Source organism: Anolis sagrei, chromosome 2 (genome assembly GCF_037176765.1).
Source record: "Anolis sagrei isolate rAnoSag1 chromosome 2, rAnoSag1.mat, whole genome shotgun sequence".
In the NCBI taxonomy this organism is placed as follows: Eukaryota; Metazoa; Chordata; class Lepidosauria; order Squamata; family Dactyloidae; genus Anolis; species Anolis sagrei.
In genome coordinates this window covers 292,129,690-292,145,248 of record NC_090022.1, presented here as the reverse complement: position 1 = coordinate 292,145,248, position 15,559 = coordinate 292,129,690, and the positions used below count along the sequence as shown (strand labels likewise).

Genomic DNA, 15,559 nt, shown 5'->3' with positions numbered 1-15,559 from the left:
CAAAAGGTTCTTATGGTCAAAATTAGGCCTGGGTAACAACGCAAAAATTTGTTTCTAAAATCGATTTGTATTTGGGGGTTTTTTTTGTTTCGATATTTAAAATAATTACAAAATTTTCCTTTTAAAAAGTTTGATATTTACGAAATTTCGTAAATGGTAAAAAAATAACGAATCGATTTCCGAAACAATAACGAATCGATTCGTTAATGGCGGACGCGACGGCGAAATACGCTAAAAAACCTCCAAAAACTTCTGATGCTTCCCTCTCCCTCTGTTCTTGACTGTTGGTGTGATATTATAATTTTTTTTCACTAATTAAACGATAAAACTGGCCCAGACATGCGGAAATAATAACGAAACGACCTCAGAACAATAACGAAACGAATACAATAACGAAATACGAAGCATTTACAAAACATCTTTAAAAATTCGTTTTTTTTAATGATTGCTCCAGAATGGTTCGTTATCGTTTTGTAATTGGAAAAATTAACGAATTATTAACGAATTAACGAAACGAAACCGCCCAGGCCTAGTCAAAATGTTTTGCCTTCCAATAAATATCAGGAGAGTTGAAATCTCCCACTATTACCACATCTCTTCTTTGTGAATGTGTGGTCATCTGCTCTAGGAAAGCATCATCCAAGCCATCAGTGTAGCTTGGAGGTCTGTACTAGACCCACCACATGTATGTCACTATTCTCCCACTCCCCCCACCCTTAAGTTTTACCCAGATACTCTCAACCTGACTTCGGGGATATATGTCATGGATCTCCTCACAGGTGTAAACATCCCTGGCATACAATGCTAATCTTCCTTCTTTCCTGTTTATTCTGGAGAAGAGCAGGTAAAGAGTTGAAAGGATATTATATTGATGGTGGAGCGAGTATGTCTTCTGCTGCTCTAGAGATTAGGACATTGATTCAAAGTGAAGGAAAGGAGATTCCACTTGAATAGTAGGAAGAATTTACTGACAGTCTCTTTCTTTGGATGTTTTAGAACAGAATCTGTGTGCCTACCTATTGGGACTGCTTTGATTGTGTATGTTCCTGTGTGGCAGAATGGAATTGGGCTGGATGGCCCTTGGGGTCTCTTCCAACGTTATTATTCTTGTTTGTTTAACCAGAATAACTTGGATTTATGTGTAGGTATTCTCACAATCCAACAATTCATTGAATTGGTCTGTTCTAGTTGGGAGTAGCCAGCAGGATTCGAGCCATGCAATTTTTGGTTGATGTGTAAAGGAAATATTTATCAGTACTAGAGCCATCACCAGGCATATTGGTGCATACAGCTAGCTGCACAATGTCAGTATTCAGCAGAAGAATGGTTTAGCACTATCACTTTGTGAGTCCATGAATGCAAATTTACACTATTCAAGTATAATGTAGAACCACAACTATGACATTTCCCTTCTCTGTTCTTCACCACACTTTGAAATGCAATTGGCCTCCTACCAGCTGTCCCCTTGGGAATCAATTCCACAGGACAATCAATCTCAGTTTCTTTTAGCAAATGTTTGTTGATAAATGCCCTCCCTTCTTGAGCCCAGTGAGTGAGCACCTCACAGCCAAATGAAATATTCAGCATAAATGCTCCTCAGCTCTAATTGAAGAATTTCATCCCATTACCGCCACTGCTTGTAACGTCCCCCTTTCCCCATACCAAGCTTCATTAGTGTTCATGTTCCCTTAAAGTTTTACAAATTGCATGAGCTTTCAAGACCTCTAGCCTCATTCTCCATCATATGAACAGGAATGCAAAAAAGCCCTTAACTAACAGTGCAGAATCCAGGGGTTTATTGTTTGTTGAAACTGCACATGTACGAGCCCTTTAATCCCATCCTCATAAATCTGAAACTGAGGGTCTTTAATAATATTTTGTTGCTCTCCTCTGACCCTTGTTCAATTTGTCAGCATCTTTCCACCCCCTTCCTCCTTTCTCTAGTTTCCAAAGAGAGGAGACCACATGCTGCATTCTCTCAACAACCGGTTGGTATTTGACTTACAGAAAAGAACCTATTAAATATACACATGGGAACCATAATTGAATCCCACTAGCCTCTGGCATGTGAATCACAGAAGCAGGCAAAATAATGAAAGTCTTTATACTTGCTTCCCCCAGGCAGGAAGAATTCTGACCATCAGTTCTGTCCAGATTTGTAAAAATTAATGTTAATGTGAAAGTGAATGTATTTGAACCTGTCAGGGGGTTGATAAACTGCTTCAAATAGAATGAAGCTATTTTCTTTTTGAGACAGAAAACAGCACAGCCTGTTTATTCCAGGAAAATGTTCACTGCTGGAGTTCTTTTCTCTCTCTCCTAATATGAGCAAGTGTAGTGGAAGTGATGCATACATACAACATGATTTAAATTGCTTGCAATTGCAGAGTTAGATTGACTCTTATACATATGAATGAAAGACCCATTGAACTTAATGGGATCTACTTCTGAGTAAACATGTCCTGGCTGTATCTCTCTCATTTTCAAACCAGTGGGACATAGAAGGGTATTAACACTGGCTAGTCATAAAGCAGAAAAAGGCAACTGGTGGCCATTCAGTCATTGTTTGATTACAATTCCCATTATCCCTCTCTACTGGTCATCATTGAGAGGGCTCATAAGTCCCACAGTCCAGGAGCTTCTGGAGGACACCAAGTAGTCCACATTTCCCTTGGAGCCAGATCTACTACAGTTAGGAGCAATAGTACAATGTAGGTCTGCTTATCGAGATCCAGGTACAGGAAAGTAGTTAAAATAATTGGTTCAATGAACCAAGTGCCAGAAGATTCAAACATATTATTCAAACAAGGTTCCTCATCCCTCTCAGTATTTACTTCTGAATTCTCCCCAAGATACATCACATGGTTCCATATTATGCTTCTCATTACTCTTACTTGGGCTATTTGTGTTGACACCTTCACCATTCAGAGCCATGGAGGAGAAGAACTGAAGAAGTTCCTGAGCCATCTCAACAGCATTCACTCAAGCATCCAATTCACCATGAAAAAAGAAAATAAAAGAAAACTGCAATTTCTACATATTCTAGTAATCCACAAACCCCATCAACAATTGGGCCCCACAGTTTACAGAAAACCTACACACATGGATAGATACCTGCATAAAACTCCAAACATCATCCAAGTAAAAAAAAAAAAAGAAACACAAAGTCCTGGCAGACTATGCAAACAAAATCTGCAAACTCCACCTCCTCCAAGGTAAACCGAAACATCTAAACTGGGCTCTACAGATCAATGGATACTCCACCACAAACATCAGAAGAGTTCCAAGACTAAAAAGAAGTCACAATAGTAAAGACAAAGATCCACCCAGTGGAAAAGTGTTCTTAGCAGACATCAAGGAAACCTGCATAGGGAAGCTGATGAAGAGACACCACAAAGAAAATGCAACAAATGCTACATTAAGCATATATATATATTCTTAGATTCTTCAGGATATGTTTAGTTATTTGAGAACAAACCAAATGGTGAGAAGGACGCCCTGGAAGAGTTTGGACCCATCTTAAGAATCCTGGTGAACATAACTGAAGTTGACATGTTGCACTGTGCTTCTTCTTGTTATATATAAATGGAACTGGTCTAACCTCCTGCTGTTTCAAGAATTTACTAATAAAGAACTGAATGGGTGGACATCCAAATATGTTTTGGAACATTCAGTGAAGGAGGACCTATCATCTTCCAGTGTAATCTATTCTGTTGATGAATGGCTCTTGCAGTCAGGAAATTCTGCGCCCGTACCTTGGGAAGTCTGACTTGGCCACGGTAGTCCACACTCTGGTTACATCCCGTTTAGACTACTGCAATGCTCTCTACGTGGGGTTGCCTCTGAAGACTGCTCGGAAGCTTCAAATGGTCCAACGATCAGCAGCCAGGATGCTAACAGGAGCGGCACTCAGGGAGCATACAACTCCTCTGTTGCGCCAGCTCCACTGGCTGCCAATTTGCTACCGGGCACAATTCAAAGTGCTGGCTTTAGCCTTTAAAGCCCTAAACGGTTCTGGCCCGACCTATCTGTCTGAATGCATCTCCTCCTATGAACCAGTTAGGATGTTAAGATCATCTGGGGAGGCCCTGCTCTCAGTCCCGCCAGCTTCACAAGCACACCTGGCGGGGACGAGAGACAGGGCCTTCTCAGTAGTGGCCCCCCGGCTGTGGAACGCCCTTCCTACAGACATTAGATCGGCCTCCTCCTTATTGGCATTCAGGAAGAGAGTGAAGACCTGGCTCTTTGATCAGGCTTTCAACTAAGCAGTACAATTGATTGATTATTGGAATAAGGATTAATGGACAACGAGATTGGATGCTGATTCTATTGATGAGACGTGATGGATTGTTGTTTCTCTGTATTGTTGTATTCATGTTCTGATGTTAATTAATGGATATTACTTTTGAGCTGTGGTGTTGGAGGAAAGTGCTGAGAGTGCCTTGGACTGCAAGAAGATCCAACCAGTCCATCCTCCAGGAAATAAAGCCCGACTGCTCACTGGAGGGAAAGATACTAGAGACAAAGTTGAAGTACTTTGGCCACATCATGAGGAGACAGGAAAGCCTAGAGAAGACAATTATGCTGGGGAAAGTGGAAGGCAAAAGGAAGAGGGGCCAACCAAGGGCAAGATGGATGGATGGCATCCTTGAAGTGACTGGACTGACCTTGAGGGAGCTGGGGGTGGTAACAGCCGACAGGGAGCTCTGGCGTAGGCTGGTCCATGAGGTCACGAAGAGTCGGAGACGACTGAACGAATGAACAACAACAACAACTGTTTTAAATGATTAATGATTTTGTATTGTATTGTTGATACTGGTTGTTAACTGCTCTGAGTCGCCTGATGGCTGAGAAGAGCGGTATACAAGTGAAGCAGATAAATAAATAAATAAATTTAGTGAGGATTTATTTTCTTGGAATTTAAATTATTTTTTGTAATTTGTTTAGATCCTATCATGTACAGCAAGAGAATTCATCTTTCAGATGTTCCAAGATGGCCATAATCTCTATCACATCTCTTTTCCAGGTTGATAATAGCCATCTTACTAAGCAGTCTTGATATGTTTTGTCTTCCAAACTACCTTTTTGTATGCCCTCCTTTGGATGTATTCTAGCCAGCCAATAGGCTTTTCCCATTATGGCATTCACATAATAGATCATTAGAAGAGAAGGAGATTTTACATTCAACAAATTAGATGGTTTTCAAAGGAAATTCTACATAATGTTCTCAGAGGCTCCTAGTCAAAATAGCTATATTAACTCCGTTGCACAATTACTCTAGACTGCCCTTTAAAGGAGCTATCCAAAGTGCTGAACCTAATGCCCCAAAGTACTGAATACTTCCCATTAGGCCAAACTCGGGCCATTCTTTAATGAGGTGAAACACCTGGCCTATCTTTGTTTGTGTTAAAGCTCCTCTGCTCTGCCCTACCCCAACTTGTTTCCCAATTCTTTCCTTTCATTCTTAACCCAAAGCTTTGTGCAGCCTTCACAGCTAATTACTGCAAATGCAGAGCAGAGTGCCTTGTAATTAATTATAGTTATTAGTGTAATTAGTAGAGCTAAATTAAAGCTTGAAATGCAGGGTCTTTAAAATATATTTTCTGTATATCTTGTTTGTGACTAAATAAGAGGTTAGTAAAAAAGGGAATGTTTGCTCATGTTTTATAGAGCTGGGATGTTTCAGTAGTAGGACAGCTGCTTTGTGGCAGATGCCAGGGCTCCTTTCATTTGGAGCTGAGCCAAAGCTCAGCTCCTCATCACTTCCTTTTGTTTCATGGCTCCAAGTTAGAAAGACATGCTTGTTTGTATGATCAGACACCAAGTTGGTCTCAATTCCCAGTGACTCTATGGATAAGAGAACTTCATGTGTCCCATCCATCAGGAGAACTTTTTTTTCAGCTCATGAAAGGGATTCTTCAACTTAAAGGCATTCAGATGGAGCATCCAAATTTATGGCATGCAGTTCACAACATTGCTTTGGTCTCAGTATGTATAGCAGGGCTGAAGAATAATAGAATCATAGAGTTGGAAGAGACCACAAGGACCACCCAGTCCAAATTTTTGTCAACAGGCTGTATGAGATACTCAGAGGACAAATATGGCTTCTATGAAACCTTTCCCACAGCTTCTATGATCATACTTGAATGCCCCACACAAATAAATAAATAAATAAATAAATAAATAAATAGTAAGTTTTATTGATTAGCCCATTGGCCATATTAAAAAACATTTGACAAACACATACACATACACGCACAATTACAGCATACAACCCACAGTATAACTTAATTTTAAATAAACAAGCTGTTAACAAGATCCCGATCCAGATCAAATATCTGCATCACCATAACAGTTTACCACAATCAACTCAAAATATGCAGTTCTTATCTGCGTTGTTTTAAATAGAAAAAGGGCTGTTCTGTATGGCCAGCATTTATTGGCCAGCATTCTGGCTGGCCAATAAAAATGTAGGTTGCATAGTTAAAGCAATGACATTCCCAGTAGTAACTATGGATGTGAGTGCCTTGGACAGCAAGGAGATTAAACCAGTCCATCCTCCAGGAAACAAAGCCCGACTGCTCACTGGAGGGGAGGGTATTAGAGGCAAAGATGAAGTATTTGGCCACATAATGAGAAGACAGGAAAGCTTGGAGAAATAATGATGTGGAGGGAAATGGAAGTAAAAAGGAAGAGGGGCCGACCAAGGGCAAGATGGGTGGATGGTATCCTTGAAGTGATTGGCTTGACTTTGAAGGAACTGGTGTGCCATCACGCCTGGGGGCTCAATAAAGGAGGGATGGACGTGGTATCTTTCCCCCAGGGGATTGCTTCTTGCCCTCCTATAGGAAACTGGAACTCCCAAAAACCCAAAATGCTATAAATAGCTCAAAATAAGTTTTATTGATCACAAAGCCATTTCTTCAAAGCAATAAGCTGGAAAACCTTAGAGGGGTGAAGAAAAACATACTCTACAGTCTCAATTAGTCCTGGGTCCAAGGGGTTTGAAGCTGAGAAGCCTCACCAAGTTTTCTCTTTCCTCAATGGCTGTGAATGCCGGAGCAAACCACAACCCCAGTTCAGATGGCCTATGGCTTGAAGATTCAGGATCTTCCTCTGGTGCCAAAAGAACCGGCTTGAAGGCGCCTGGGTCTTCTCAGTAATTGTCCAGGACGATCTGGACATAAAGCATGAGTCCCAGGGGTAAAAAACTTCAGAACTGATGCTAAGAGGTAACTTAAATCAGGGTCCTTTAGAATCAAGTCTCTTACTCACGTCCATCTGGCAGGGCCTCTGAAGGCAGAATGAAAAGAAAAGGAAGTTCTCCCCTCTTGCAGGAAGAGGTGGAGCCAAACAGTACTGATTGACAGCTACAAGCAACCAATCCATACAACTGTACATAAACATGGTAAAAGGGGCAGGATTAAGCATAATACAACAGTTTAAGTCTAACAACTAACAGTTCTATACATAGGTGGCGCCACTCAGGCCGTCACAACTGGGGGTGGCCACAGCCAACAGGAAGCTCTGGCATTGACTGGTCCATGAGGTCACGAAGCACCGGAAGTGACTGAATGAATAAACAACAACAAATCCTAGCAGGTAGATGACGATTATCACTAAAGTCAAACATATTGGGAACATCCAAGATTGTTGAAGACTGGCTTATACTGTCTTTCTTGCTTTGAATTGTATTTCAGGCTGGATTTAGATGCTGTTTTGTGTCTTCAAGCTGATGGTGACCTATGACTATTCTGTCACAGAGTTTTTGTGGCAAGATTTTTTCAGATGGGAGGGTTGCCTTTGCCTTCCTCAGAGCCTGAGAGAGTGTGACAGTTGGTTTGGTGGCTGATCGGGGATATCAGCCCTGGTCTCCAAATGTGTAATCCAATGTTCAAACCATTGCATCGCATTGATTCTTCTTTAGTAAAAACCTAAATATGTATGTGGGAAAAATCATTGGAGGTGTAACAATAAGCACAGCTTTATTACAGACAAGCAGGCCAAATCCCTCTGGTTTCACAGGCCTTTGATCATTGATATTGCTGTTTTTAAATTGTTTTAAATTGTTTTTAAATTATGTTAGATTTTAGCCTGTTCTTGTAAGCCGCTCCGAGCCCCAGGGGAGTGGTGGCATATAAGTTTGAATAATAAATAAATAAATAAATAAACATGTTTTCTAACATATGTATATCCAGTAGGCCTGTGTGATCAATGGAAAAATGTTTCAGTACTCATTATGAAATTAGAGGGTTGGTGGAAAATCATTTCTAAAGTGTTTCTGAAATTGCACAGGGTCTGTATAATAACAAGTCAACTACTTTTTAGTTACTTTTCATTAAGTAATTAATTGCGCCAATGGGAAACCTTTGGGGGTGCCTTTCTCCCATTGTTAGATCTATTGGCATGAAACTTGCTACAATTATAGAACACATTTACCACTGTTAGTTCATCAAGTTTCAGAACATTTCACTCTAGTTGGTACAGTACTGCAGTCTTAATTAATCTTGACAAGAGTAAATCTGTTGAATAAATGGGATTTGTCTATATCTTGACTTAAGGTAAAGGTAGTCCCCTGACATTAAGTCCAGTCATGTCTGACTGGGGTGTGGTGCTCATCTCCATTTCTAAGCCGAAGAGCCAGCGTTGTCCGTAGACAAGTGGCCGGCATGACTGCATGGAGCACCGTTACCTTCCTGCCGGAGCGGTACCTATTGATCTACTCACATTCGCATATTTTTGAACTGCTAGGTTGGCAGAAGCTAGGGCTGACAGCGGAAGCTCACGCCGCTCCCTGGAATCGAACCTGCGACCTTTCGATCAACAAGCTCAGCAGCTCAGTGCTTTAACCCACTGCGCCACTGGGTGCGCCTATATCTTGACTTACCATTCAACAATTCAAATAGTTGTACTGTAACTGGGACAAAATGGTAAGATTCAAGCACATAGTCTTCATTCTTGGGGAAAAACTTTGACACTTACATAACTCACGTGCTCCCTCATGCTGTGTCAACTGTTTGGGAATTAAGGGATGGCAATCCTGTCCTCCTATGCTGACACAGCCATCCTTCCTGAATTGCCCCTTTACTGGAAGACACTTGGTAGGTCACTAAAATGCAACTCCTCATTTCTTGGGTTGCCAAGGTAGTTAAAGAGAAAGCCCAGTTCATATACAAAATATGTATGTCTAGATTCAGCTGTTTGTTCAGTCTAATAGTGCTGAGCCTTAATAGAGTGTTCCAGGCTTAGCAGATGTAATTATAGGCATGTTGCACAGACAGGTACATCATCCCGGGAAGCGAGTGCCAAGACAGAGCCTGCGTGCTCAGCAAACTGGCTTCAAGATTAGAGGATGCTTAGTGTCAGTGAAGATAAATCAAAAGGTTACAAGTGCTGGCAAAAGAGGCCATGCTGGATAGAATAAACCACGCATCAGGAAATGCTGCTACCACTGAGAAATAGCATCTCTGTTTCTTTTGTTTCCTTCAGGGCATCATAATATGCTCAATTCCATCAAATGTTATATCCCGAGAAGATCAAGCACACCCCCTATAACTTTGCAGGCAGGAGGTGACTCTGTTATGAGCAAGGTCTGATGATATGCAGTAAATAAGTCACAGTGGAAAGTTGAAAAAGTTATCTGGGAATGTCCGGCTTCACTTTTCACTACCAAGTTGATTTCGGGAACAATTTGGGGTGGGTTGTGTGGGTATCTCTGTATATCTCTGTTTAACATTTGCAAGTAATAGTCACAAAATCCCCTTCTCCATTGCATTGCCTGAAAGGTGCTCAGCCACATCAGGGATACAGAATTCCCCATGACAACCAGACACATAAAAGGATTACTCCTGAACAAGTCCATTGGACTGAATAGGGGTTGGACAGCTCAGATCCTGAGCAAATAGCAAACCTTTCCTCTAGAACAGTTTAGGCAGTGAATAAGTCTTTGGCCTGATAAATAAAATCTCCAATCCTGCTTTCTCTTCCTCTCTTGCAGAAGCTGACTCACTGATCTATATATGAGAACTGTAGTGATTTTGCATGGACTTTCTTTGACGTACATTCATTTTGCTTTCATATACAGTATATATATTTCTCTCCCCAATACACACATGTCCCAGCATCATTCTTTTAAAAATCCACATATTTTAAAAAATCAACAACTTACCACTTTTGCCCACTCCGCCTGATCCCAGCATCACCACCTTATACTCCCTCAAGCCCCCCGAAAAGGTCCTGGAGGAGTTGGGGTTTTCACCTCCGGCCTCCATCTTCTTTGAGGGGAGCTGTACAGAGCTGGCAGGCACTTGCCTTGAAACAACTATAAAAGCAATAGGAGAGGGGGAGAAATGGAGTGGTACCTAGGAGAGGTACGATTTAGCAGCTTCACATGCTTGCCGCCGTGCCTGCCGTAGCTGCAGAAGGTCTCATAGCAACCAGTTTTAAGAGCTTCCAATAAAAATCCAGCTCATCACCCCCTCCTTGTTCTCCTTCTCTGTGTCTCTTTCTCTATTGCTGTCCTCTTCCTGGACACACAAAGCTGTGCATTGCTTACAAACTGTGCACCTTCATGGTTTCTAAGGCTCTTCTCTGCTCTCATTTATCTGGAGAGTACATGCTTCCCTCTTGCTTTTTGAGCTCTGATCTGTTTCCAGAGCCAAAGGGTTAATCCAAGCTTAAGGTGAGATGGCAGGAAAGGGGAACAGCCCTTTAATAATTGTGGGATTTGGATTCACCCCACTTTCATGTCTAGGAAACCGATGGAATAAATGCAGCAATTACATTGCTGAGACAGGTGAGGGAAAGTAGGGATACATTTACAGAAATAATCCTTATACACGCATCTCTGTGTATCCACGGATTTCACCATCCATGGATTGAAAAATAATTTAACCCCCCCCCCTTGATTTTATTATTTAATAAAAGGGCTACCAAGTTACTATGCCATTGTATTTTATGGGACTTTGGCATCCATAGATTTTGGTATCTGCAGAGGTGGGATCCTGGAATCAAACCCAAGCAGATTCCAAGAGTACGCTGTTTTTGCTTGATATGTCCTTAATTGGGAGATGGATAGGATTGAGCTCAACACTTCCAAATTCCACAGAGGAGGCCTGTTTGAGCATATGACGATTTGGGAACTTGATAGGGCACACTTCTTTCAGCCAATCAAAGCAATGACATTATTCAACTTTGTGCCATATGAAATATTCAAGCAATACCCTGCAGCTAGCAATGTAGGAATTGAATGTTTTAGCATGTCAGGTGTTCCATCATCCACAGAGAACTCTTTCCAGATTTCTTTATAGATTTTTTTTATTAAAATGTGTGTTTTTTTTAAAAAAAATACAATAACAATTACAGGCAAAAAAGAGAAAGCAAACAAAAAATATATACTATGAAAACCATGTAAACCAAGATAAAACTGATTTCTCGCTTTCTTTTGGCAATTATAGATACATATTCATACTAATATCTCTATCAATAAAACTGCATCAAACACTTTTTCCAGTAATGAAATTTTAGTGTCTGTCAAAATTAAAAAGTAATGTGTCATTTACTTTTTTAAGAACTTTTAGAAATTTCCCCAATATTTTTTCTCAAATCAAACCCGATATTTTTTCAATAACTATTCCTCCCTAGTGAGTAATATTTGAATTCTTTCATTATTATGCATACAATAGTCTTGCTGCTGTGGCCATATACTGAAGTAGTCTTCCGTGGTACTTTTCCAATTGTTCATCCATAAGTCTCAAAACAAAACATCTTTGTTTTAATTCAATGTTAATTTTTAAGATCCTCTGTGCCAGGTATATATTTGAACCTAAAATGTTTTAATCTTTCAATGTGTCCACAATAAGTATATGATAAAATGTATTTTTATGTTGTTCACATTTTTCAACATACATTCAAAACAACCACTGTATGTTCTAGGCAATTGCTTGGGTGTTCATGTACCATCAATACACTCTATATATATAAATTTGTTAGGGGCATCCAACGAGGAAACAAAACTAAAAAACCCCCCAACGAAACTTAACCAAAATTCCCATGCCCATACCACAACCTACAAGGTACAAACATATCTACTCAAAATGAAAAACAACACAACAACACACTCACAAAACGGCAAAACAACAAAACTCAAAAATCCCCCAACGAAACTTAACTAAAATCCCCGTGCCCATAACACAACCCACAAGGTACAAACATATCTACTCAAAATGAAAACCAACACAACAACACACTCACAAAACGGCAAAACAACAAAACTCAAAAATCCCCCAACGAAACTTAACTAAAATCCCCGTGCCCATAACACAACCCACAAGGTACAAACATATCTACTCAAAATGAAAAACAACACAACAACACACTCACAAAACGGCAAAACAACAAAACTCAAAAATCCCCCAACGAAACTTAACTAAAATCCCCGCGCCCATAACACAACCCACAAGGTACAAACATACCTACTCAAATTGAAAAACAACACAACACACTCACAAAATGGCAAAACAACAAAACTCAAAAATCCCCCAACGAAACTTTACTAAAATCCCCGTGCCCATAACACAACCCACAAGGTACAAACATATCTACTCAAAATGAAAAACAACACAACAACACACTCACAAAACGGCAAAACAACAAAACTCAAAAATCCCCCAACGAAACTTAACCAAAATCCCTGTGCCCATAACACAACCCACAAGGTACAAACATACCTACTCAAAATGAAAAACAACACAACAACACACTCACAAAACGGCAAAACAACAAAACTCAAAAATCCCCCAATGAAACTTAACCAAAATCCCCGTGCCCATAACACAACCCACAAGGTACAAACATACCTACTCAAAATGAAAAACAACACAACAACACACTCACAAAACGGCAAAAGAACAAAACTCAAAAAAAACCCAATGAAACTTAACCTAAATTCTCATGCCCATAACACAACCCACAAGGTACAAACATATCTACTCAAAATGAAAAACAACACAACAACACACTCACAAAACGGCAAAACAACAAAACTCAAAAATCCCCCAACGAAACTTAACCAAAATCCCCGTGCCCATAACACAACCCACAAGGTACAAACATACCTACTCAAAATGAAAAACAACACAACAACACACTCACAAAACGGCAAAACAACAAAACTCAAAAATCCCCCAACGAAACTTTACTAAAATCCCTGTGCCCATAACACAACCCACAAGGTACAAACATATCTACTCAAATTGAAAAACAACACAGCAACACACTCACAAAACGGCAAAAGAACAAAACTCAAAAAAACCCCAATGAAACTTAACCTAAATTCCCATGCCCATAACACAACCCACAAGGTACAAATCTACTCAAAATGAAAAACAACACAACACACTCACAAAACGACAAAACAACTGAGCATGCGCATTGGCGCCCAGCCGCAAGTTCCATCGCGCGCGCACATGGCCTTCCGGCCAACGTTCCCTCTGCGGAAACCATGCCCACTCCAAGCCCCGCCGTGCCACTTCCCGCACACACACACACCCTGCCACACACACACACGCAAACCCACGCTCCATCACTCCCCCCGCCGCCGCACACACACACGCAACCCCACGCTCCATCACTCCCCCCACCGCCGCACACACACGCAACCCCACTCCCCCCGCCGCCGCACACACACACGCAACCCCAGGCTCCATCACTCCCCCCGCCACCGCACACACACATGCAACCCCACGCTCCATCACTCCCCCACCCCAATCTTACCTCCTTTTACTTCAGGCCACCTCCAAACCCCAACCCGCCCCTTCCCGCCCTGTCAAAATCTAGGAAAGACAGGAAGGAAGGAAAGAAGGAAGAAAGAGAAAGGGAGGTAAAGAAAAAGGGGGAAGGAAGGAAAGTTAGAGGAAGAAGAAAAGGAAAGAAAAGGAAAGATGGAAGGAAAGAAAAGAGAGACAGCAGAAGAGAAAGAAAAAGGGGGAAGGAAGGAAAGAGATAGAGAAAGAAGAGGAGAAGGAAAGATGGGAAGGAAGGAAGGAAGGAAGGAAGGAAGGAAGGAAGGAAGGAGGGAGGGAGGGAAAGAAGGAGAAAAAGAGGGAAGATTGGCCACAGCAACACGTGGCGGGTAAAGATTGTTATTTCTATTATTATTATGATGCTATTATTATTCCTCTGAGACCCTTTTAGGGGGAATGGGAGAGGTGTCAGGTCCCAGAGGCAATGCATTGCATTATTGTTATTGTTAGGATGGTGGTGAAATAAAAGGAAATAAAAAGTGAAAGAAGGAAGCAAACAGGGAGGGAAGAAAGGCAAAGGAAGAAAGGGGGAGGGAAGGAAGGAAAGAGAGAAGGATGAAACCAAGTAGTGAAAGAAGGAAAGAAAGAAAGAGGTAGAGAAGGAAGAAAGGAGAGAAAGGGGGAAGGAATAGGTAGGTACCTCTCTTTCATAATAGTCCAGATATCTACCTCAACTTTGATAAGTTTTACTATAGGCCACAGCAACGCGTGGCAGGGCACAGCTAGTATTTTATAAAAATCACACTAACATATTTTATGTGTTTTTCTACAAGTTAAACCAAGACAAAGACACTTGCAAACACTTGTATATGCATTTTTGTCATCGTACATGATTTTCAAAAGCAACATGAAATTTTCCAAATGAATGTTGTAAGCAGCAGAGTTTATCACAGATCCCATGTAGCTAATGATGCTGTTGCTTCAAAACTGAGAAAATCCAGAATTAGAAACATAGAATAGGGGTGCTTCCACACTACACTTAAACGTGTGCTGAAGTGAGTTTAAAAAACCCACTTCAACGTGTGTTTATGTTACCAGCCACCTACATCCAAAACACAGGTTTTCCTGGCAGCGGGGACGGGGGTTTATATGCCATCCTGGTAACTACAGGGATGGCATCCAAGCACCCCAAAGCTGCTGAAAACAATCCTTAATTTTTTTAAAAAAACTTATCAGGCCATCATATCAGGCCACCTTATCAGGTCATTTTTACGTGCCAGGAGGGCTGAAGAACCACCTTAATGATGGCTCAGTAAGTTTTTTTAAAAAAAACATTAAGGCTTATTTTGGGGGAAGGGTGGGTGTCATCCCACACCTTTGGGCTCCAGACCCCAAAAGGTGCAAGATGCCTGTGAAGACCACCCCCACATAGTTCCAGTTGGTCCTGGAGCCACCTGGGTGTGAGTCCTCACAAACTCAATACCCCATTAGACCCAAGCCTTTCCGGAAGGTCCAGATTTAATGGGGTATTTAATTAATTTGTTATAACCAAGGTTATTCTGAATTGATTCATTTTTACCAGGGGCATCATTTGGATCCTCTTGATAAAAACCCAAACAGGTCCCCCTTTTTTGGGGGCCTGTCTGGATGGGCCCTAATAGAAACATAGAGTTGGAAGAGACCACAAGGGTCATTTAATCCAACAGCATTCTGCCAGGGAAGGTCATACAATCCAAACACTACCAAGGCTCTGTTTTAAAAACTCCAGGGAAGAAAACTCCACCGCACTCCACTCATATTTCCACTCTCAGGCAGCT

General features: G+C 41.2%; 1 protein-coding gene across 1 annotated transcript in view; it reads right to left on the bottom strand.

Annotated features, from left to right (window-relative positions):
* RIT2 (Ras like without CAAX 2) overlaps nucleotides 1–10,659 on the bottom strand; it is a 218,968-nt gene extending 208,309 nt beyond the window's left edge. The window contains exon 1 of the mRNA XM_060761199.2: nucleotides 10,169–10,659. Within this exon, the coding sequence (XP_060617182.2) occupies nucleotides 10,169–10,271 (103 nt within the window). The 5' untranslated portion in view covers nucleotides 10,272–10,659. The remainder of the gene's footprint in view (nucleotides 1–10,168) is intronic.
* Nucleotides 10,660–15,559: the final 4,900 nt, after the last annotated feature.